General features: G+C 38.6%; 1 protein-coding gene across 1 annotated transcript; it reads right to left on the bottom strand.

Annotated features, from left to right (window-relative positions):
- Positions 1 to 231: 231 nt before the first annotated feature.
- On the bottom strand, positions 232 to 25161 carry ttc9b (tetratricopeptide repeat domain 9B). The gene is made up of 3 exons (XM_055174738.2): positions 24413 to 25161; positions 3033 to 3215; positions 232 to 1251 (listed from the first exon to the last, which is right to left on the bottom strand). The coding sequence occupies exons 1-3, from the start codon at positions 24876 to 24878 to the stop codon at positions 1157 to 1159; spliced, it is 744 nt and encodes a 247-aa protein (XP_055030713.1). The 5' UTR covers positions 24879 to 25161; the 3' UTR covers positions 232 to 1156.
- Positions 25162 to 25826: the final 665 nt, after the last annotated feature.

Raw genomic sequence — 25826 nt, 5'->3', positions numbered from 1 at the left:
TTAATGGTTATCATTACTACATTTCTCCCTGTTTAAGCATTTTTATGTACTGCTATTTTGTAACACTGATGATTTGGGGTAGATATATATGTAAATTCTATATCAGATCTCTGCCAAGTGCTTCAGATAATGTTGATCTTATAAAAACACATAGCAAATATGGCTCCATTAGTTAGATATATTAGTTATTCATATTACGATTGTGACATCATCAGGTGCTCTCATTTCTTGGGGGGAGGGGCTATGAGACTTCAACTTTACAACATATGTCAAGGAAAATGGACAACATATTTCACAAAACACTCGCTAACACTAGTACAGAGGATTTTGTTCCTTTGAGAATGGGAACGATGACAACTCGCGTAAACCACTATAATACCATTCAACAAATAGCAAACCGAAAAGGAATCAAAATATTACAGGACAAATTACAAACATTTGAATTAGCCCTTAAATTGAAACAGTTCAAAATTGATTGAGATATGCCCAAATGCAAGAACGAGAAAAAGAAGGAAGCAGAAAATAACAGGCATTGTAGGTGGATGTGAATTGAGATCTGAAACTTTGACCTCCCTCCATCTCTTCTGTATTGAGCAGAGAGAAGTGTCTCTTAATGGATCAAAGTGAGTTCAATGGTCACTAGCCTATTTATTGACCTTTAACATCTGCACTTGCAATGTGGCTTTGATATATGTGCTTTCTCTACCTATAAGACACGCAGTACCACAACCTTCCTGCATTACCCATTTTGCATTCTATAAAATACATTATGCACATTATTTGATATCCTTACATGATGATGTAATTTTAAACGGTTATGTCAGGCCCCCATTGTTTGTTTAATTATTATACAGCATTTCTATCTTTTTTCATAATTGTTCGTCAGTCAGATTCGCGATACCTGGGAAATTAAAAGCACCGGGGAAGTTGGATTTAAAGGGACGAGATACCTCAAAGCGAGAAAAGACAGTTATGGGGTTCTGTGCTGTAGCTGTGCCCGTTTCAAGTCTTCTTTTTAGAGGGGACACAGTACACGTATATCCTGGTTGTCCAAAAAATGATGGGCATTTTGGGAAAAGGGGAGAGACTCAGAAAAAGAGCTTTTCTATCAGGGTTTGGGCGTGGCATAAGGGGGCGGTGCAGGGTGCGGTCGGAGTTAACCCAGCGACTCTTTCCCGCTCTCACGCACCTGCTGACCGGTCTTACTCATCTTCATCTCTGTCAGTTGGATGTATCGCAGTACGTTTGTGTCTGGAAGGAGAGAAGATGAAGCAAAATAAGAAAAGTAAGGGACTAAGTAATGCTTAGTAAAACATTTGCTTTAGTACATGAAGTCAGTCAGACCATAACTATTCGTATGATATTCTAAAATATAAAAAAGAGGTCAAACACACGACCAATATACAGTGAGGAAAATAAGTATTTGAACACCCTGCTATTTTGCAAGTTCTCCCACTTAGAAATCATGGAGGGGTCTGAAATTTTCATCGTAGGTGCATGTCCACTGTGAGAGACATAATCTAAAAAAAATCCAGAAATCACAATATGATTTTTTTTAAACTATTTATTTGTATGATACAGCTGCAAATAAGTATTTGAACACCTGAGAAAGTCACTGTTAATATTTGGTACAGTAGCCTTTGTTTGCAATTACAGAGGTCAAATTTTTCCTGTAGTTTTTCACAAGGTTTGCACACACTGCAGGAGGGATTTTGGCCCACTCCTCCACACAGATCTTCTCTAGATCAGTCAGGTTTCTGGCCTGTCGCTGAGAAACGCAGAGTTTGAGCTCCCTCCAAATATTCTCTATTGGGTTTAGGTCTGGAGACTGGCTAGGCCACACCAGAACCTTGATATGCATCTTACAGAGCCACTCCTTGGTTATCCTGGCTGTGCGCTTCGAGTCATTGTCATTTTGGAAGACCCAGCCTCGACCCATCTTCACTGCTTTAACTGAGGGAAGGAGGTTGTTCCCCAAAATCTCACAATACATGGCCCCGGTCATCCTCTCCTTAATACAGTGCAGTCGCTCTGTCCCATGTGCAGAAAAACACCCCCAAAGCATGATGCTACCACCCCCATGCTTCACAGTAGGGATGGTGTTCTTGGGATGGTACTCATCATTCTTCTTCCTCCAAACACATTTAGTGGAATTTTGACCAAAAAGTTATATTTTGGTCTTATCTGACCACATGACTTTCTCCCATGACTCCTCTGGATCATCCAAATGGTCACTGGCAAACTTAAGACAGGCCTAGACATGTGCTGGTTTAAGCAGGGGAACCTTCCATGCCATGCATGATTTCAAACCATGACATCTTAGTGTATTACCAACAGTAACCTTGAAAACGGTGTTCCCAGCTCTTTTCAGGTCATTGACCAGCTCCTGCCGTGTAGTTCTGGGCTGATTTCTCACATTTCTTAGGATCATTGAGACCCCACGAGGTGAGATCTTGCATGGAGCCCCAGTCTGCGGGAGATTGACAGTCATGTTTAGCTTCTTCCATTTTCTAATGATTGCTCCAACAGTGGACCTTTTCTCACCAAGCTGCTTGGCAATTTCCCCGTAGCCCGTTCCAGCCTTGTGGAGGTGTACAATTTTGTCTCTGGTGTCTTTGGACAGCTCTTTGGTCTTGGCCATGTTAGTAGTTGTATTCTTACTGATTGTATGGGGTGGACAGGTGTTTTTATGCAGCTAACAGGTGCATCTGATTTAGGATACTAAATGAAGTGGAGGTGGACATTTTAAAGGCAGACTAACAGGTCTTTGAGGGTCAGAATTCTAGCTGTTAGACAGGTGTTCAAATACTTATTTGCAGCTGTATCATACAAATAAATAGTTTAAAAAATCATATATTGTGATTTCTGGATTTTTTTTAGATGATGTCTCTCACAGTGGACGTGCACTTACGATGACAATTTCAGACCCCTCCATGATATCCAAGTGGGAGAACTTGCAAAATAGCAAGGTGTTCAAATACTTATTTTCCTCACTGTATTTTGTATATAATATAAAAACATTCAAAAACCACCTGTGGGTTCACGGCACTTAGCGTCGCGTAGGTAACGCAGGGCACACTCGTAATCTCCCAAGTGGTAGAAGGCAATCCCAGCACGGTACATGGCCTTAAAGTGATCCTGCTGGTGTCCCAGTACCTTCAAACAGTATTCCTTAACTCGCTCATAATTCACCAGTTCCGACTGCAGCAAGCATGCTATAAGGAGTGAGAGAGAAATGGGAATTAGTACGATAAAAAGGACAGGACAAAACAATAAATCAGGTATAATGAATACATCAAAAAACAGCTAGAGGGGAATAAAACTAGCCAGGACATGTAGTGCAAAAACACGCTCTACAAAACCCTTGGCCGAGAGATTAAAGCAGGAGACGGGACAGTGTGTTTTCTCATAGTCATCAGTTGTATTAAAGCTCTGAGAGCAGCAGTTTTTATTGCTACTGGGCTTGGTCAGGCTGCAGATAACCACATTAGCACAAAGTGAAGGTCTAATTGCATCTTTTAGCCACTGCAGGCTCAATGACACAGATGAACTAATCTGCCAGCGGAAAGAAAAAAAATAGACACATAATTTAAAGCCATGGCTTAGTGCTCGATGCATCAGGAAATAGGTTTGCTCTATCTAGTTACAATAAAAAAAATCTATCTAATATACGGTTAAATGAAATAAATACCGATTTAAATATCTGATAATAAATTGCATGCAAATTTTCAACTCTGACTGCCAATATTTTATTGAAGTAGTTAAACATTGGAGGTCATTGGCTTTATAAAGCAGCAGCTAATTAGATGCATTGGCCTTGAAAGAACATCTGCACGGCAAATGAATTACTGCTGTGCCTGCTAGGCTGCTGGTGTGTGTTGTCAAGCCCTCGTCCAATCAGGGTTATTTATTCCAACATCAGATGACATGGCTGGATGCTGATGGCAGGGGCTGGAAAACTCAATTTTGTACTTCAGTATGAGCCACGTGATTGTGGTGTGTGTGATGTGTGTGGTATGTTCAGGGATTTACGACTCCTGCTGCAATTCAATTTAGAACTTAAAATGGGATTTTTGTTAAAGTGAAACCTGGGAATAAACAATGATCAGTTATGATTTACAGAATGAAGATGATTTCTAGACTAGGTCCTGCAAATTTGTGACTGTGTTGAATCAAGAGGTCAGATTTTCTGGCTTGGGTTATTGTTTGGAACATTTATGCTGGAATAACATGGATTGATAGGTTTTGGAAAAATTTACAGAGCTCATGCCAGCTAGAGTGCATACTATCATTAAAGCAAAAGTGGCTACTAACATAAATAGGCTACTAAGAAGTTCTGTGTACATTATAAATATGTACATAAAAAATTGTCATGCTCATAATTTGTAAAAAATGCATTGTTCTTACGTTACAAAACAAAGTAAAATAAGCAGTTTTTCTTGTGGTCTCAGAGGTTGGACCCCACATTATCTGATGAATTTTATCAAGTTTGCCTCCCAAATCAATATCGGTTTACTGCACTAGTGCAGCATCAACCTGGCTTTCTAGAAGAGGTCTGACCTCTGCCAAGGTTAATGTCTGTCTGTACAGCTGAAAGCCTGCTGACCACAACTGCTGCGTTACACAGACAACATCCATCCGTCATTTCCTCTTACAGTCCATAAACAACATTCGGCTGCCAGCATCTCTGTGTAAAGTCAGGCATAAGAGCAGGTAGTCAGGTGAGCAGCATAAGAGAAAAGGTAGTTCAAGCTATTAATCAATGAGATAAACAATTTAAAGGATAAGTCAATTTTCTTTAAAAGGTCCAGATAATTTACTCACCACTATGTCATACATAATGTTGATGTTTTTCTTTGTTCGGTTGTGAATAAATTATGTTTTTTGAGGAATTTTTCTCACTTTAGTGGACCCCAAAACTTAACAGTTTTAGTGCAGTTTAAAATTGCAGTTTCAAAGGACTCTAAACTAGAGCTGAAGATCTTTGCCCGAACCCGACGGGACCCGTCGGGACCCGACGGGCTCGGGCGGGTTCGGGCTTCATTTCTAACATTTTACACGGGCTCGGGCCGGGCTCGGGCTTGCGCTCCGGCTTTGTGAGGTAAATGAGCGGTCAAGTTCAATGCTGCTGGATGCACTACTGGATCAGTAGCGCAGGACCGCGCTGAATTCATTTACAGTGGATTTAATGATTTTCCTCATCAAAAACATGTAGCCTAATCTTTGTGAGTAGGTTTTTCAATGTATAACTAAATATGAATCGAGTCTTCAATACATAATTTAGACAGAGGATATAGACTAATGTTGGCAGTAATGGAGAGAAGTGCCGACGCAAATCCCGCGGAGCCTTTCTCTTAATTTCGTTATTGCCAAATTCCCATCTTAATTCAGAATGTATTATCTTAATTTAATTTGTTAAGAAATAATAATTTTATTGGCATATTTATGGTGTATTGCATAAGCCTATTTAGAATAAGATGTTACAATGTTATAGATGACTTATTTAATTTCTTTGTTTCAACTTCCAAGTGGCGTGTAGATTATTAGTCATGAATAAATAATGTTAAAACCTGTGTACATTTCTCATTCTTGACAAAAGCTGTGTGTGTGCGCACATTTAAATAATGTCGGGCTGTAAACGGGTTCGGGCTTTTAAAAAGCTGTCAATCTAAACGTACGTTCGGGTTCGGGCTGCATTCTGTCGGGCTTCGGACATTTCGGGCTTAACTTTTAAGGCCCGATTACAGCTCTACTCTAAACGATCCCAAACGAGGCATAAGGGTCTTATCTAGTGAAACGATTGTCATTTTTGGCAAGAATAAAAAAATATGGACTTTTAAACCACAACTTCTCTTCTTCCTCCGGTCGTGTGATGCGCCATTGCAAACTCACATAATTGCATAATGCCGTGGAAAGGTCACGTGTTACATATATGAAAACTAAAATAAACAATAAACTGACACAAAGACATTAATTAGTATCATTCGACATACAACAACGTCGGAACGGTCCTCTTTCTCCACACTTGTAAACACACTGATGTTCGATACGTCATCCGTGACCTCTTGACTTGATGACGTATTGCGTGAGGTTTTGCTGGCGCATCACACGACCCGAGGAAGATGAGAATTTGTGATTTAAAAGTGCATATTTTTATTTTTATTGCCAAAAATGACAATCGTTTCGCTAGATAAGACCCTTATGCCTCGTTTGGGATCGTTTAGAGTCCTTTGAAACTGCAATTTTAAACTGCATTAAAACTATTAAATGTTGGGGTCCATTAAATGAGAAAAATCCTGGAATGAAAAACATAAGAAAGACATCAACATTTTGAATGAAATGGTGGTGAGTAAATTATCTGGATTTTTTTAAGAAAATGGACTAATCCTTTAAATTTACAATATTTCATCCGAAACACAAGCTTCCATCATATACTTTGCTGGAGGAACATAATGACTTAATACATTTAGAAGCTGTTCTCTCAATAGAGAATCGAAGCTCTGCAAACTAAGTGCTCTTCCACCATACAATATAGTTTTCATTTTTTATCCACTTAAAAAATTGTCATGTTTTATTTTGTGCCACCATACTTACTCGTGTAACAGTCTTTAAATTGGGAAACATGGAAGTGTTTGGTGGCTTCTAAATTCATCCCTGTTTGGATCCTAAGGAATGAATGGGGCTAAATGCTAAGTGCACACATTGATAAAAGATAAGTATATATTAATTAGTCTTAGTTGAGGTAAGAACACAGTAAAATATTGAAAACGGTGTTGTTTTCCTTAAGGAAAGTCTGTGTTGCTTAGAGAAATAAATTAAAAACCTAACATCTGCTGACTGCTCAAACAGCCATTGCTTTGCATTCACGTTTAGAGGAAAAGTGGAGAAAAATATGACATTCCCAACGTAATGAAGGCTGTAAAGACTGAAAGACCTGACAACAGTGGCAGTGAGATTAATTATGATTACATGACAAATGAAGAGCTTTGTTTAGCTAAAAATTCATTCTGAATAGAGTTTGGCTTGTCAAGGCTTCACCTGCTCTCCCACTCATTCTGGCTTCTTCATTTGTTTTACCCTCTGGGTCCTCTTTAGTTTTTTCTCTCCATCTCTAGTTCTTACTTTTCACAATATAATGCTCTAACACGGTCTGAAATTTCATGACACAAGGAAATAGGAGTGACAAAATTGTGCTCCTATTTCAAAGAAACATTGCAGTACAACAACATTTTGTGTAATGTTAGATTAAGTTTCCCTATAAAAAAAATCTCGGGGGGGGGGCAGTTTTCCCTGAGGTTGGCCAATGTAGTTTTTTATTTATATCCTTTCTGAATTGAAGACAACCTTTGTAAAGCATTCTGGTAGCACATAACCTACCCTTGTTGTCTCTGAGAAATCGTATCTTGTGTATGTACTGTATATGGCTTAATATATTTTTGACAATGTTTGGTTTTTGGTAACTTAAGCTAAATAATTTTCATGGTGTGTTTGTGCGTAGGGTGTACGCAACAAAAGCAGCTGTGGGGGAAATCAACGTTTAAACTTTCAAAACTTTAAAACAAATGCAAATAATAAACTTTCGACATGAGGGTGCAATTGTTCGCGATAGATATGTATTGTATAGACTGTTTGATGGGGATGTGAAGACGCGTTCCGCTGTTAGGACCGGAGTCTGTCCTCATAGAAAATACGCATATCTCTGTAAAAGCAGAAAGAGAAATCCAAATCTGCAGGTCACACATGAGCAATGGGTTATAAAAATGCTCGCACTGTGTAAAAATGGTCTTTAATTGCAGCCGCATCGAGCCCTGTGATGACAAAAGTAAATAGAAAGATTGGTTCATGAAATCAGCAAATTTAGCCGATACCAATCTGCGGCCAATCGATCGGAGCATCCCTAATAACGGTGACCTTTGGCCCTTGTTTATAATCATATTTGCTGGGTAGTTTGGTCTCACGAGGTTGGCACCAAAACCCGGTTTTCTCGACTGAGACGGTTTGGAGATTGGGTGTCCTGTCTATCCTCATTGGGCAACTGCAACCCTGGCAAGCTCTTTGTGTATTCAGTTTCAGGCAATAATGGCCTAATGGCTCCTAACTCTCGATATCCCGATCTTTCTTTCTTTCCACAACACACACACAAAAACTGTGCAAGCTAATTTATCACACAAATGGATAAGGCGTGGCAGTGTGGATAGTGTGGACTGCACTTAAGCGTCTGTTGAGTGGCTCTATCAGTGTAATAATGATGGCATCACATATTAATGGACCCGATGCACTTTATGCTACATCATAGTTATATGAGAACATAACTGCAAAGAGTACAGCTGCACCTGAAAGCTAGAGCTGGTCATCTAAGCAGTGCAAAGAGTAACACAGTCTATCTTAAAATAATTGCAGCATCAGTGAAGCAGTCGGGGTTTGATAAACTGTCACCCACTATGAAGCTAAAAGCACCACAAATCTGCTCAGCTATCGATGTGTCACTTTATGATTTGATGGCTCATATAGGATATTGTGCAAAAAAATTGGGATTGGGTAATTAATTGTGTAGAACTGACTAATTTGCATATACTTGTAATCAGTCACATAACATACAACCATAGGATTTAGCATCATTAAAGAGATGGTGGGTCTTCAAGCATCATATTAAAGGTGCACTGTGTAACTTTTAGAAGGATCTCTTAACAAAAATGCAATATAATATACATTATGAATTTACATAATGAACTGTATTGTTTTATTACCTTAATATGAGCCATTTTTATCTACAGTACCTACATTGAGGTCCCCTTACATGGAAGGTGCCATTTTGCGCCACCATGTTTCTACAGTATCCCTAAATGGACAAACTGCTCTAAGAGCGCGTTTTTTCACTAAGTTGTCTTAGACGATGACATGTTTGTCCGGTGCCAGCTACCGTAGCTTCTCTATGTGCTTTGAAAGGGAGGGGTGAGCTGTGGAGCCGTTAGTTGCAATTCACAATCTCACAGCTAGATGCCGCTAAAAATATACACGGTGGAGCTTTAAAATATAATTTATATACCATTCCATACAGAAGAATATGGTTTCTAATAATATGTGTCTTTTGCTAGTTTCGACCTGGCGCAATGATCATTTTCACGTTTAGCACCACGTTGTTTAAATAGCAAATGCATTTGCACCCAATTTTGCGCACAAGGGCGTTCTGTTCAGAAAACGGGGTGCGTTGCTATTTTGAGGTAACTAAAATAGACTACGCCATTAACCAACAAGAACCTAGTCTAAAGTGAATGGCGCAATATTGTTTTTGTTATTTAATGAGACCGTGCGCTTTAGACAATGCGCTTAGATTGTTAAAATAGGGCCCTAGAAGTTACATTTTAATTTTTGGCTAATTATTTGTTTACCTAAAAACAGAACAGGTGCAGAGACACCTGTTTAGTGTATGTGTGAGAGAGAGATAGACGTGCAGTATGTGGGAGTGATAAACAAGTGTTTAGGATTCCCTTCTAATACAAAAAATATAAAAATTAAATATATTTTTAGAAGTGCCTACCGCAAAACCATCACAGTATCGCCATCAGATACCATGACTGCATGGTATCGCCACAGCACTTCAGCTAGATACTGAATACTGATACGATGACTGAAGTGAGATAAGTAAAGCAGGAGAAGAGTGGGCGAGAAGAGCATAAAGGTGCAGCAAAGCAAAAGGAGTGAGATCTCGAGGGCAATCGATTTCAAGCCCTCCTACCGGAACATCCATTTCTGGACTGGATCACACCCCTTCTCCTTTGGCACTCCTTATTCTCTCTTTCTCTTTTAGCACACTGTTCTTTTGACAGCTACATGCATGACAGTATCAAATAGGGGAGAGGAGCTGATTTAAAGTAGGGTTGGTTTGTGGTAGTTCTCTCAAGCTTAATGGTTGATGTTGGGATCCATCACTCTGGACACACTGGTGTCCTTATCCTTAATCCATCTTAAAGGTCCCGTTCTTTCTGTGTTTTTGAAGCTTTGATTGTGTTTACAGCGAGCAATATAACATGTGTTAATGTTTCATGTGTAGAAAAATGTGGTATTTTTCACACAATTTACTTATCTGTATACCGTTGATTTCACTGTCCCTCAAAACTTGCTGATGTCTTCCTTGTTCTATGAAGTCCCTCCTTCAGAAATACGTATCGAGTTCTGATTGTGTAGTTTGTTTAGTGAGTTGTGATTCGATAGCAGCTTAGCTTGCCGTTAGCTTAGCTGGCGACTGACGTATTCCTGTGGGTGAAGTTTAGTCAAAAAACTGTTTTATTGGCGTCATTCAATCGGGAAGTATAGGGCTGGAGTCCAAACCGGCTGTTCGCTGTAGGCTTTGAAAGGCGAATTCTGAACTTTGAGCTTTATCATTTTACAGGTATTATTTATGCTGTTATAGCAACATTACACACTAACTAGGGTTTAAACAATGGGATTAGAAAGACGTGACCTTTAATACCAACTCACAATGTGATTCGCTCAAAATCTACGCATCAATAATCTGTTCTGATGCACACTTTTAGATACCACGGTTACCACAGACATTCTCTGGTGGTTATTTTAAGACATTTGACAGGTCAGGTGTGCGTATATCGAAAAATAATGCATACCCCGTAGTACATTTCTCTACCATCACAATAAAGCAAACAGTGTTGGGAAAGTTCACATTCTACATGAACTAGTTCAAAGTTCAGTTCACAAATTTTAAAATGAACTAGTTCAGTTCATAGTTCATATTTCAATATTTTGAACTAGTTCACAGTTCCAAAAATGAACTAATTTATAGTTCTTTTTTCCTATATTATATTTAAAAAATTATTGCCATTATAGCCCATATAGAACCACAGACAGCAATTATTTTATCAGTTTAAACACTAAAGCTAAATGCGTCAGATTTTTATCTTCATTTCCAACTTTAAATCCATATTCAACCAGGGTTTACATTAGCATTGACTGTCTTTTAAGTTTTGTATTTGCTTGGACATACCTTGAAAGCCCAGCCAGGTGCTTCAAGGGGGTCGCACACCGGGCAAGAAGCGCTGCGAGGCATCATGTGTAGGACAACTCGCAGGTATCGCACCCTGCACGTGCACGTTAAATAACGTGATCTTAGTCAGAGTCTATTTCAAGATCCAAAATATGCGTTTTAGTTTTAACGATTTGGGACAAATATGATGTTATTTAATGTTAAACAATGTGAGAGGGATTTCAGCAGCGTCCAGAGTCAGTGTGTCACCTCCATGCTGCTCTTTGTTTTGATGAAGCATGCAGCGTTGAAACACTGGTGGCTGGTGTTGCCAGATTGGGTGTTTTTTCGCTACATATTAAGGCCTGTTTTAGTCGGGTTTTCGCCTGGAAGGCTCTATAGAAATCTGGCACCCTATTGAACGACGTGAAACTGAAAGAGCGTGCCGTTCACAAACACCAGGATGAACGAGTTCACAGTAACGTATCAGGCAGTAATACAGTACGTTTTAGTTCATGTTCACCCAAAATATGAACGAGTTCATGAACTTTCGTTCAATGAACTCGTTCAGGCACAACACTGCATTTAAAGTGGTATAAGTAATGATAAACACAAGACTACTGCATTTATTTGCTTGTTTCTTCACATACAAATTAATTATTAACCCAATATCATATTTAAACGCAATAGCATTTCCAACCTCATGCAGTTTTGAACAGGGTATCCGCTCAACCCGGGGCAAACAAGGCAGAATATTAACGGCAAGTGTCAGACTGCTTTAACAGCAACAGCGGCGGGTCTCGAAATAGTTTAGCACCGGACACGCTTGAGTTGGTTTTCAGTCTTATTTAAGGTTGTGTGAGGGACCCTGAGCTTACATGTATAATTCATACATTAGTTACTGCTAAGTGCTGGTTTCTCACCCCTTGGCTGCAGCCTGTTGATAATGGCCCTGTCAGTCAGCGCACTGTGGCTTGAAGGACACTAAAATTAAGACCGCCTTAAATCATGAAGTTAAGTCTCAGCAGTCAACTTTCCACCCATTTCTTCTCATTCCCCCTCCTCCATCCTCGGCTTCTCATCTTTTTGCTGGCTATTTCTGATTAGGAGTAAATGACCCATTCATATTGTATGAATCTCATTTCCTCTCCAAATTCGGCAACGGAGCATTGTCGCACATCTTCATTCATCTTATCACATTAAAATCCATCTTCCTTTCACTCCTTTTATATTCATAATATATGTGAGCCGAAATGTGTCCTGAGATATCATACACATCTCTGTGACAGCAGTTAGTCTGTAAACATGTAATACATCGATAATCCCTATAATGCTGATATGTGAAGTCAAAGCAGCAGGAAGGGAAGATGAAAGGTATACTCTGTTTTTACTTTGGCTTTAATTCTCATCATACCTTATGGGCACTAGTAACCCTAACAACTACTATAACAGATATATTGCTATTTCTAGTAATGTATACAGTATATACCAACACAATCTCACAGCAATTTGTAAATATTTTACAATGTTGTTACTTCATATGAATTTGTACAATCTCATTTGTACATTTCAGTATGATCTGCTTTCGCACCACTGATGTTGGGTTTAGGGTTGGGGTCCTATGTTTTTGTATAAGTCACATTATATAAATTCATATAAATTAGGCATCAACGCTAGAGACAGGGCTTGTGGTTTCCAACTAAGAAAAAATGGTAGAAGTAAGTAAAAAGGCTGAAATTGCTTACAGCACCTTTATAAACAGACTGAACTGACATTGATTGATAATGTAGGTGATTGTGTACTACGGCGATGCACAGAACACTGGGTTCACTGCTGTTTTCTTAAGGCAATGGCCCACTCACCATATTTTACTTCGTATCCCCTTCCCCCTTCCTCTGTCTGACAATCTGTTATCACAGAACGGCAGTCTTGATTTTGCAGCATATATTTGGAGGACAGCATTGACTTTGCAGTTTTTGACTTAATGAGTCTAAATTTATAATTCATGAAAAACTCAGATAGATTTAAAGGGGACATATCACGAAAATCTGACTTAAAATGTGAAAAAAAGAACAACCCAGTAACTTAGTTTTGGTAAACCATACTCTGTAAGCATGTGAAAAAAACAGGTAATTGAAATTTGGCTCCCCTTGTGATGTCAGAAGCTTGCGTTTTCTGTCTGAAGCATTTGCTTGCATATGAATGGAAGTCAATGGAAGAAGAATGTAGTGTGACAGCCGCTTAAGAATGTCAGCTGCCTACTAATCATAAATATCATCAATCTATTGATCTAACATTTGGACATACTAATTTTAAATTTTATTTCTTATTGTCCACATAGAAAAATAAAGTGTATATTATCAGTAATCCCAGCTCTATATACAGTAGAAACATTTTGTCTTGCACTAAAACTGACACTACAGTAAAGTGCCTGTGCATGAAGCGATTGTTTGAACGCAAGTTTGCCGTAATGAGCTCATCAAGTGGCTGATTTTATATGCGGTTGAGATCTCAAAAGCTCACAGAAATTTTCACTGTGATTCACTGACAGTGCATGAAGATAAACAGTGATGCATTCCAATTGCTTTCCATGTATCCACATATAAAACCCCTCAGTAATCATTGCCCATTGAAAGCAGCACCACATCCCCTCATTTACATGGATTAGTGCAACATGGATTGCAGGTGAGAAATAAAAATCTACATTAGCTATACTGCTATGTCAAGCTGTTTCGAAACAAAAAACCAAGCCATAAAACATATGTTTTTAGAGGAGAAAATTAAACATTAATGTGGTATCTCTCCAGCAACCTCCTATGTCCCCAAACACCATACGCATATGCTGACTGTAATCAAAACATCACTTTATGGACACTTGATAGTATGCATATGATTTAAAATGCGCAGAGATTATTTTATATTCCTACACTGATGCTGAGGATACAGGATGATGAGCAGACTGTGGCTGGCTGGATTCCCAGTTGCAGCCCTTAAGCGATGCACTTAGCACCAGAGGTTTCAGTAAACCATTATGACTGTATGGAAACTCCAGCGATGTAACTCCACTTAGACAGAGGCATTAAAAGAGTCTTGATGAATATGCATGACAGCAGAAAGAGCTAGATGACATAGACATAGAGTCGCAACTCAGGCTGTCACACTTAAAAAAAGTGCCTGGTGATCAACTGTCTAATATATAATTGTGAATTATTAGTCTTTTTCACACAGTAATTTCTCTAAATTATCATACATTTACCAGAATGACTTTAATAATTTTTATTTAAAAAATTATTTAAATTGGTTACGCCTAAAAATTATACTTTTTAAAGTGCACCAATGGTCCAATTCACGATTTTACATTTCCTTTGGTGTGTAAGTGTGTATTAGTACATGTTAACGATATGCAAAAGGTACAAATTAGGGATGCACCGAAATGAAAATTCTTGGCCAAAACCGAAAAAAGCAAACCAAGGCCGAAAAACCGAAACACCGAAAGAAATTATTATGCCAATTATTAGTACAATTGCATTTATGGCTATCACTGTGTACTAACTAGGGGTGTGTGACGGATAAAAAAAACTCACAATTCGGATCACATTACAGTTTTTGAGGCACAGATCAGATTATTTTTCCGATCAGCAAAAAACGGGTGGGAAAAATCTAATAAACAATAAAGAAATTGCAAACATTTATAAAAAAGAACAAAGTTGTACATTAATAATGTCTGAAATTAGCATTAGGTACAGAAATCAAATTAAATGAATCATAACACTGTCTTTATTGTATAAATTGAATATATTATTATTTTTAGAGCTATTTGTCTCTTTGTCATGGGTTGTTTGATTATCATTAAATGACACAGACTTAAGTAGGTTAATCTGACTGTAATCTATACATACTTAAGACATAAACAAATGTTTTTATTAGAAAAAGAATACTGTGGAGATCATTTTGTTTATATGTGCCCTTTCAATAACAGAGAGATTTTATGTTTTTTTGTTTTTTTTTAAACGTGTCTCTCTCATATGTGCACTATTAAGGGCACTTAAACACCGCGCGCACACATAGAGAAGGAGGGTGAATCTCAAACAGCGCAACAGTCGCTCCACATAAAAACGTTACGTTGTGTTTCGTTGCTTTATTCGCTTAATGTATGTTAATGGATTACAGTATGAAACACATTAGCACGACTCTCTCTAAAGTTTACACATCAAGACATGCTTAATCTTTGCAGACGTGTGCAAACAGCTAGACCGTGAGTGAAACCTGCTTGAGCACGAAGGGGTGGGTTGGGTGACGACTGATCACCGTGAGTGAAACCCAAGCGCTAGCGCACAGATGGGAGGTGCGCGCTTGACATTCATTTTCGGTTGACATTTCCGGCTGGATTTTTTATTTCGGCCCGAAACCGATAATGCCATTTTCGGCTGAAATTGTCGGCGACTGAAATTTCGGTGCACCCCTAGTACAAATCCCAAAGTAACGACACAAGTTATCGTTTCCAACGTAAATCCCTTTTCTTGGACTACAACAAACACACGGATTGTACATAACAGTTTACTTTGTGGGTCGATTGACATAGACACGACGGTCATTATGATAGTTCCGCCCGCTTTTGTCTTAAAGCCTCTAAATAGTCTATGTTTTTATATTTTACTCTTTCCCAGCCATTGACGAGTTATCTCGGCAATTAAGAGAAAACATTTGCATGATAAAAATGTGGTCGAGTTTTTATGGTTATCTGTAATACCGCGATTATCCACCATTTTCCCCAATTTATAAAATTATTTACTAATTTTACATTCTGTATATGTTTTAATAATCGTTCTGAATCTGATCTCTAACAACATTCCTTCACAAAATCCAATTATTTCAGCTTTTTGCTAAAAAAAAATATTTTTGAAGAAAAATACCCATATTTAAGAGTTTATAAGCAGAGATATAGATAGGATAAAATGTTTTTTGTTTTCCGTTTTGTTTCTTTGTTTGAAAGCAGAGGATTTGTTCTTTCATTTAATATATTTGTATGTGTATATATTTTTAGAAGAAAATTTTCCTGGAAGGCATTTTGTGAAACTTTTGAAAAAAAAGGCTGGCGGGGAATGAGTTAAAGAATTTTCTACTGTCTAAACCATGATTCAAACACATGTTTTGAGCAGCCAATCACAACGTCTGCCTAATCATAGCACACAGCGCTTTTCAAAACGATGAGCTTTATACAAAATCAGTGCGTTTGAGAAAGGCAGGGATTAATGAAGCAACAATAATGTACGGTATGTGCAAAATAATGTGTTTTTTAAACCACAAACCACGCAAAACACATTGTATTATACCAAATAGACAAAATAACATTGTTTTTTAGCAATGAAATAGGTGCTCTTTAAGTTGAAATTGTATAAATATTTTAGGTGTTACCAAATTTTGCACTTAAAAAATAAAAAAATATATAAAGTTAAAACTTGACCAATTGAAGTAAGTTTTTCAAGTAGAGCAGCCTTCACTTTTTACAGTGTGCTATTCAGAAATGCAACGACATTACGTCTTTACATGCTTTATTTAGGCATTAAATAATGACACAAATCCCAGTAAATTGTTGAGAATACACCTTCGTAAATCACATTGCGTTATTCATTTAAATACTCTCCAACCATAAATTTTGCAGTGGCACAACTGCTGCATCTATTCCGCCTTTTACAAATGTCATATTTTAGAGATTTAAGGACTTTAGGAGCAAAAACAAGGGCACATGTTGTGCTGCTGAATCGTGTTGTTAAAGTTAATGAGGAGGGCCACCAACTGCTCCTAAATATGGCCGCTGGTGCACTGGGGGGAAGGTCCACCTACAGTAGCTCACGCTTAGAGGACAAATACCAGCAGAGAGCAACAGCTTTTCTCTGTGTGTGGGTTAGTTGACAGAGAAAATTGGTACCTTCACTACAGACTTTTATTACACCTTTTTAAACAACACTGATGCTGACAGATCAAACAGGCCTGACAAGTTTAGGGGCCAGATTTACTAAAGGGGGCAAATTAGCATGAGCGCGTAATTCCAAAAAAGCGCAGATGGGAGTGATAATATCTGCGGGTTATTTACTAAAAGAGCGCAAATTAAATGAAACAGGCGCAACAGCTGATTTTCATAATCACCAACGCAATCTACTAATAGCAGCGCAAATTAGTTCAGGGTCGTAAATAAGGAGAGCTGATCATGAGTTTAGTACCACGGACATCACAGGGTATCTGAATCGGAATTCGGGGTGTGTAATTCCAGCTAACAAAGCCATAGTACACTGAAAACAACTGGAGGACAAAAACATTTGGAAAAAATGATCCATCATTGTTGATTACATACAGATAAACATAGCATATTGTAGTATTTGGCGTACACTGTCCAAAAAAAATGGTCCCAACCTGTCACAAGTGCCGTACCCTTTAAAAAGGTCCTAACATGTACAGAATGATATATACATTTGGAACCAATATATAACAAGGTACTAATATAAATTCTTTAGGTGCAAAGGCACTTTTTGAAAGTGTACGCCCTACTGTACAACGTTTGATGGAAAGCTTGTCTGAATCGTGGCCAACAGCCAATCACAGTGGCCGCAACACATGGAGCGGTCTTACATAAACGTTATTGGCTGGCTCGCACTAGGCTATTGCATAAGGCAATCTGATTGGCTGATGCATGCATTGGCGCTTGAAACGTTGAGAAATGTTTGACGTCTGCCGCGAGCAACAGCAGTGACGCGACGTTGACAGATCCACAATTCAGTTCGGCAACGAATGACGTCACCCATTCAAAGTATATGAGAAGCGTTAACGCTTTCGCCCCGTGTGAATGTACCGCTAGTGACTGCTTCTGCATCAATGCATCAGACTATAGAGCCAGTAGTGTTTCAGCTCAAGACGAATTTAAAGTGGTCCTCTGAGACATTAGCTCAAGGGAGGACCAGTGTTGTGTTGACACACGGGAGTGTGTTCTGTCTCCCAAACATCAGTATATGACTCAGCATCATAAGATAGTGACTTTGCACTTACAGAAGAGCTTTATTTTCTAATACAAAACAGTAACATTCCTAAATAGAAATTGCAGCAATACCTTCAGGAGCTTTTATGTCCCTTTATAGATATTTGAAGGCTTTTGGATGGATAGTACAGATGACAAAATGCCCCAGTTGCCAGTACGTATTTGCAATTGTGTCCATGCAATTGTTTTTCTCCTTTGCTGCCTGACTTTACTTTAAAGCATGTGCTTGCTCAACCAACAAGACTTTGTTTATTGCAATAACAGTAGTTCTTACATTGTTTTGGTCATTACCCATCTTCTTAAAATGAAATATGACTTAAACTGCTGCAGTAGTGTCAAGGGACCAAAACAACATGTTCAGGTTTTATAGTACCATAAAAGGTAAACAGGCATTCAGTAAGTACACTCTTGCCTCCTTTCTTGGTGTATATGCACCTACTGTAACATACATACACACACACACACGGACTGCCAAGTATTACCATCCAGTACTTTATGATCTTTCTGATTTTTGGTTCCATGCCCCAGGCCGCAACAGAGAACTATAACATAATACAGTGTGCTGTACAGTAAGTAATGCCTGTGCCCAGAGGAACCCTATGGCGATGCCATGCCATCTGCGGACCTGGCACCAGCTGACTCTGCTAGCCAACCACTATTATAATTAACACAGACACGGTTCCCTCTCGCATTTCTTGTATTCAACACCTTCCCCTTGCTTCATCTCTAATGTACATCAAGAGCAGATGAAAGAATGTGTTTAATAGAGAGAGAGAGAGAGAGAGTGAGAGAGAGAGAGCAAGAAATTAAAACTCTTAAATCTCAAGTTCATTGACTGTTGCTTTACGTTGTAATGAGAGAACAAATGGGCAGTGAAAGGTATGTAGTTAAAGGTACATGATTTTACCAGGGCTTTTGTGATTAAAGGATAGTCAGAAATAAGTAATCCTTTAAAAGGAATTTCACCTAAAAAATGAAATGTGTGATCATTTACCCTCGTGTCATTCGTAATATGTATGATTTTTTTCTTAAATTTTTTTTTCAACTTCATAGTCAATAGTGCCCAGGGATTGTCAATTTACTCTATACCTCTCGCCACATTCTTTGATATATGATGGCTTTGTTTAAGAAAAAAAGTAAACTTAGGTTGTTAAGTAAGGAATAATTGACGACGGGCCGTTGAATTATTAGAAAAATAATGCACTAGGTGGTGAAGTGGCCATGAAGCGGAGTGTGAATTATTGAGAGAGCAACGGAGACACACACACCCACACATACACATACACAAACACACACACACACACACACACACACACACAAACACACACACACAGAGAGAGAGAGAGAGAGAGAGAGAGAGAGAAAGAAAGAGATAGAGAGTGAGCGAGCGAGAAAGAGGGTGAGAGAGAGAGAGATGTGTGAACGAGGCTGTCTCTGTGAGTCTCTAAACAGCGCTGTTATTGCCTCGGAAAACCGTCTGTCATGTTGTTTTTGTTAGTCCGTTATTACAGTTAAAGGAGCATTTCACCCGTAGAAACATTAATCTTTATTGAAAGTGCGTCATATTTGTAGTCGAAATGTAACATCCATTTCAAATTTGGTGCCTATTTGACCGAGAAAAGGAGTGTTTGTAGTCTCACCCCCTCATTTCTCCTGTCTCTGAGGAAATGATGCACGACCATTCAAAAACATGACTGGGATTCTAAAGATACAAAGCTTAAAGGTTCTCTAAGCGAATCTGTGTGTTGGTTTTTGAAATGTGTTTTCAAAAAAACTGAGCGTAGTTAACTCCTTCCCCTCCCTTCCGTGCTTTCATGAACGCGCCCAAACCCAACCCCAAATCCTTCTTGGCGTTTATTGGTTAGAACACTTTGTTATGGTTTCTGGTGTAGGTTTGGCCAGTTTGTTATTATTGCAGTTTTTTTACAGTTTGATCAGCGGACAGAAAGCAAGCAGATAGTGAGGAGATGTTTGCTGTATGTAACAAAAAATGTTTTATGGTCTAAAACGCGTGAATTCGCTTAGAGAACCTTTAATGCAAATGGGTGAAGTGTCCCTTTTACTATGCGAAGTGATGTGGAACTGTAACTACGTACGCCGTGCGTTTTCCAGAAAATAATTGCATACCTCAGAACGTTCATCAGCCAATCAGATTCAAGCATTCAACGGACCCGTAGTATAATCTTTAATATTACATGGCTCGTTGGAATGCTTGATTCTGGTTGGCCAGTGGTGACATTTGCAGGTTTGTTATTCTCAACAACCACACCGCTTACTAGTAATAACACACGATAACTTGGATGCTGCAAATCATTTTGACAGGTAAAATAATACAGGTACTAATATTACACAAAAATTTTATCTAATTATGTCTTTTAATAACATATACGACATTTCATTTGCAATTGTGACATTTGATCGTCTTGTCCTATCTTAAAACCTAAAGTTAACAGGTTTTCCTCTTCAAATGTTTCAATTCATTAAAAATAATCAAATTAAGTATTTTAATTACTTATGAGGTAAATAGCTTTGTAATAAGTGGGATAATGTACAGGCAGCCGGTTGTTATTGCGAAATAAGCCCCTTAAAGGTGAAGTTTGTAATTTTTAGAAGGATCTCTTGACAGAAATGCAAAATAATACACAAAACTATATTATCAGGGGTGTATAAAGACCTTTCATAATGAACCGTTATGTGTTTATTACCTTAGAACGAGACCTTTTTATTTACATACACCGATGGTCCCCTTACATGGAAGTCGCCATTTTGTGCCACCATGTTTCTACAGAAGCTCTTAACGGACAAACTTTTTTATTAAGTTGTCTTCAACAATGACATGTTTGCCCTGTGTCGGCTACCGTAGCTTCTCTATGCGTTTCAAAAGCAAGGGGTGAGCTGTGAACTGAGCTGTTGGTTGCAATTTGCAACCTCACCACTAGATGCCGCTAAAATTTACACACTTTAATTTTGTGTCAAACTGTAGTCAGAAAATCATGCATTGGTACAAGAAAGCAATAACAGTGTTCCTTTAACACAAATAAAAATGATCATTACCTATTTTATCATCGGAGCTCTCCATAGTAGAAACAAGAGCTTCAAATGCAATACGCAGCTGGGTTTGGTGGTAACCATAAAACAACGGCCAATCCAAACAGCTTTATTTATTTGCATTAGTGTTATCATCAGGGCCATCCTCAACCGTGCTAAAATTAAATAGTGTTGAAGTTATGCAGCAACGAGTTGAGAACAACACTTCGAGTTCTCAGTTTCAGCATTTATATCCGGCTCTGTCACATTATGAACAAATCAACACATTAAACAAACATGCACTCATTCCACCATGCACTATTCAAGGAGACGCTCATAATCTAATGAATAGCGTTTGACTGTGGTCAGACTCAGAAAATGAAGAAAACAACTTTAACTGCAAAAAGATACATAAATTTAGTACACCATGGTTTTTTTTTTCATATTTTTGCAGCCTCGGTGAAATGTCAGGGTATGCGAGAATCCAACCCACACAAAACAAAACAACAGTTTTGCTAGGGAGTGTTGTGATACAGTAATTGTTGGACCAAACAAAACTGGTTCTGACTATAATAAATCCAGCTATAACACACTTAAAAATGCGGTCTTATCATAGGTGACATTTTGCAAACAGATACCTTGTAACTTATTTTCTTGCTGTTCAGAGAGATTCAGGTAATGATACTCTGGCACTGGGAGATCTATGATATTTTCTATTTGAACCCATAACAAAAGTTATTTTCCTTTCTCTCTAAACATTTTGGTGTGCTTCAGCCGTTTCACGTTTTGATATCTAACTCTTTCAGTTTAGTTTCAGTCGTCTCCTGTCACAACTGATTTATAACACCTTGCTGAGTCAAAACCCAGCATAGACGACTCAGCAGGCTTTATAAAAGAGTGGTGCAGAAGTTGCTGTGGCTGGCTTAAGTTGAACAATACAGAAGGAAGGCATGCCCTTATCATAACAGTCTCGAATGCTCTTCTCCATTTGCACACACTCACTTTTATACGACAGCATGCAAGGCCACGTTCAGATTGGCATAAGACACAGTAGGCTATTCTGTTCTCTCTCCATCACCATTTACTTGGCACAGCACAGTGTTCTAGTACAATTGCTGAGACCAACAACAACAACACCACATAAGCTAATAGGCCAGAACTTGTCATGTGACGGTTGGAAACAGAATGTTCTATAGGCACAATACAGCTTGCTATTTTTCACATCGAAAATCGTGAATCAGGGATTGTATCATTACACAATGCAGCACTAGATGCTCAAAGATTGAGAACGCGCAATTTAAACTAGTATAGGATCTTAGATAACACTATGCATATACACTCACCTAAAGGATTATTAGGAACACCATATTAATCTTGTGTTTGACCCCCTTTCGCCTTCAGAACTGCCTTAATTCTACGTGGCATTGATTCAACAATGTGCTGAAAGCATTCTATAATGTTGGCTCATATTTATAGGATAGCATCTTGCAGTTGATGGAGATTTGTGGGATGCACATCCAAGGCACGAAGTTCCCGTTCCACCACATCCCAACGATTCTCTATTGGGTTGAGATTTGTTGACTGTGGGGGCCATTTTAGTAGAGTGAACTCAATGTTAAAGAAACCAATTTGAAATGATTCGAGCTTTGTGACATGGTGCATTATCCTGCATTAAGTAGCCATCAGAGGATGAGTACATGGTGGTCATAAAGGGATGGACATGGTCAGAAACAATGCTTAGGTAGGCCGTGGCATTTAAATGATGCCCAATTGGCACTAAGGGGCCTAAAGTGCGCAAAGAAAACATCCCCCACACCATTACACCATTGCATTAATGAGAAATTGAACAGGTGTTCCTAATAATCCTTTAGGTGAGTGTACAACATCAAGTCATTAAAACTGATTAACAACTAAAGTGTCTATAAAACATCTTTTAGTAAAATGCTGGGTTATTTTCCATCCAGCATTGAGTTAAAAGGGACAAACCAAGCTGCTAAATTAACCCAAAAATTGCTTATATTTGACCCAACAATGGGTTAAAACAATCCAGCATTTTGTAGCAGTTAGTTGGGTTTGTCCCTTTTTGACCCAATGCTGGGCTAAAAATAATCCTTATATATGCATGTGACGGGAAAGGCAAAACAAAGGGAGGTGACTGCGAAAGATTTGCTGCACCGGTGAAATGTACCATTCTCTCTTTCACGCCTTAATGATTCCCCCACGGGCACTGAAGCGTTTGCCCCAATGGTGACATTCAAGCCTAACCTCAAATCGGCCACCATGCGGGACCACCAGGGATATCAAGGGCCACAAACATCAGACATCACTCTCCCAGATCAAGCAGATATGCAACCAATATTCACTCGATGTGCAAACACAGTCAGCGTCTGTGATCCTTTTAATGTAATCCTCTGTTTATTGACAACTAAACTACCATGATAGGAATTAACCTTTAGGAAACAATATGAATCTGCCTGGAATCAAAGAAAGCGGTGTGTTTATTATGCAGGGCTGTGTTTTATTGCCTGCTTAATGCTAACAAAAGCTTGGAGAGTGTAAGCCAGACAAACCAATAAACTTTTGATGCAATAACACTGCAAAAAATCATTTGCTTAGTTTATTGTCTTGTTTTTTAACACCGTTATCTAAACATTGTTTGCCAATGGGGTAAGAAAAATAATCGTGCTTTTTCATTTCAATTTGATTACCCTTTTAGCAAACAGCTTTTTTGTTTTAAATCAAAACATCAGAGAAGTTTCTGAAAAAAAAACTTTTATCATTTTGCTATTTAATAAATAAAAAATAAATACTACTTCTACTACTAATAGAAACAGAGTAAAACGATTTTTTGCAGTAGTTTTTAGTAGTCATTAGTATAGAAATCATAATAACTATGCATTTGTTTTGTAAGAAAATGTTGAAACATAAAAGGCAGGTCAACAAAAATAACAAAGAATGGGATTTGGGTGTTCAAAGTTTTAGCTATTAAAAATATTAATGTGAATCTCGACCTTTAAATGTAACATTAACTCTACTATTATTATATAATATTATTTATTATTATAAAATTTAGCCAAGGTGCATTAGTGGCTGAATCACATTGAACACAATGGAGGCCAAACTGGTCACAAACAGTGGCATGATTATGTCTTTCTTTATTTTTATTTATAAATATGATCGTTTACTGTCATCCATTTAAGTCCATATATTAGAAAAACCCTTCATTCTCGCATGCTTTCCAATGTAGCCCTTGACACATCATGTTAACAGCATCACAAAGTGTCCGTAGCCTCATTCAACCTTTTGCAAACCCGTGAACCGTTAAGAACAATGGCAGCGGTTCTTTTCATACGAATAAGCCCGTAAGAGAAACTCACCTGTCAGGCTGTCGTAGCATTCAATCTCGGTGCTCTCCACGGTTTGCCGCTGCTCCTCTGTCAGCTTAGCCGCCGCCTGATTCAGGAGGTTCACCTCGGATCCAGTGGTCCCGTCGACGACATGGACCCCTTTCAATTGCAGCAGTGCCCTGTGATACTTCCCAATAGCTTCCCGGAATTTCTTTTCCTTGTAGCAGCGGTGACCCTCCAGTTTGAAGTCGATCGCTTTCTGTATTTTCGCCTCCATATCCATCTCCGCGCCGCCGACTCGGTACCCTCCACCTCCGCCGTCCCCGCCCGCCGCCGCGGCTAGACTTCGGCCCCCAGCCTCGGGATAGCTCTTCAGGCTTTTGATCGAGTGCTTGCTCGCATCCATCTCGCTCAGTAAGCACGACTGCTGGAAGCCATGCTGTTTCGACACGGATGTCTGTGTTGTCTTGAAAGGCTGGAGCAGCGTGCTGTGCATAAAGGATGCGAGCCGAAAAATAATAGATATAGGACCTTCCGAGCGGAAAATAAACAAAACACCAACGACTCGCCTTGTACGATTAGCCTAAATAAATAAACCGCTATCGTTACGACACATTAACACGAGGTTAATTATAGACATCGAGGTTTATGATATCGAGTAACGCCTATACATGGAGGTGATGATGCTGGACGCAGGCTCAGATTTCCTCTGCTGTGTCTTTTGCCGACGGCGGGTGCAGCTTCAGCACCACAGACAGCGCCAGCGAACCCTGACGCAAGGCATTATGGGAAGGAATTTATCGAGAGATGACGATGCTGCCGTAGAAATTGCAGCTGGTTTGCCAGTAACTTACCGTAGATTTAAATGTATGTTTTTTACTGGCAACATTTTGTTCAAAGTTAAATGAACATTAAACATTTACAAGTCTTTGTCTTTACAGAGTAAAACTAAAAAAACACCATTCTGGGAAACAAAATCTGAAGCAAAAAACAGAAAAAGGTTGATGATGATTTCTGGTTTCCAGAATGTTTTGCATGAGGGTGTTATGTATAGTTTTATTCTGTAAAGATAAAGACTTGTTAATGTTTAAAATGTATTTAACTTTGAAAAAACTCTTGCCAGTAAATAACAAATTTGAATCTGCGGTGGGTTGCCGGCAGCCCAGCTGCAATAACACTGTAATTTCTACTTAATTTTTTTACAGTGTACTTAACAAACGGTTGCCAGTAAATAATATAAATGTAAAATCTACAGTAAGTTACTGGCAGCTAGTTGCCGGTAATACCCAGTAATACTGTAATTTCTACAGAATTTTTTTACAATGTATAAAATGCTAGGCGCTTCACGTGAAATAAAAACATGCACCAAATGCATGTATATAAAAATATAGTCACAGATTGCAACTTTTTGTTGGTTGTACTCCCGTTGTTTGAAAAGCTGAAT

The sequence above is a fragment of the Misgurnus anguillicaudatus genome, chromosome 15, assembly GCF_027580225.2.
Source record: "Misgurnus anguillicaudatus chromosome 15, ASM2758022v2, whole genome shotgun sequence".
Classification (NCBI taxonomy): domain Eukaryota; kingdom Metazoa; phylum Chordata; class Actinopteri; order Cypriniformes; family Cobitidae; genus Misgurnus; species Misgurnus anguillicaudatus.
This window is presented reverse-complemented; position numbering and strand designations above follow the sequence as displayed.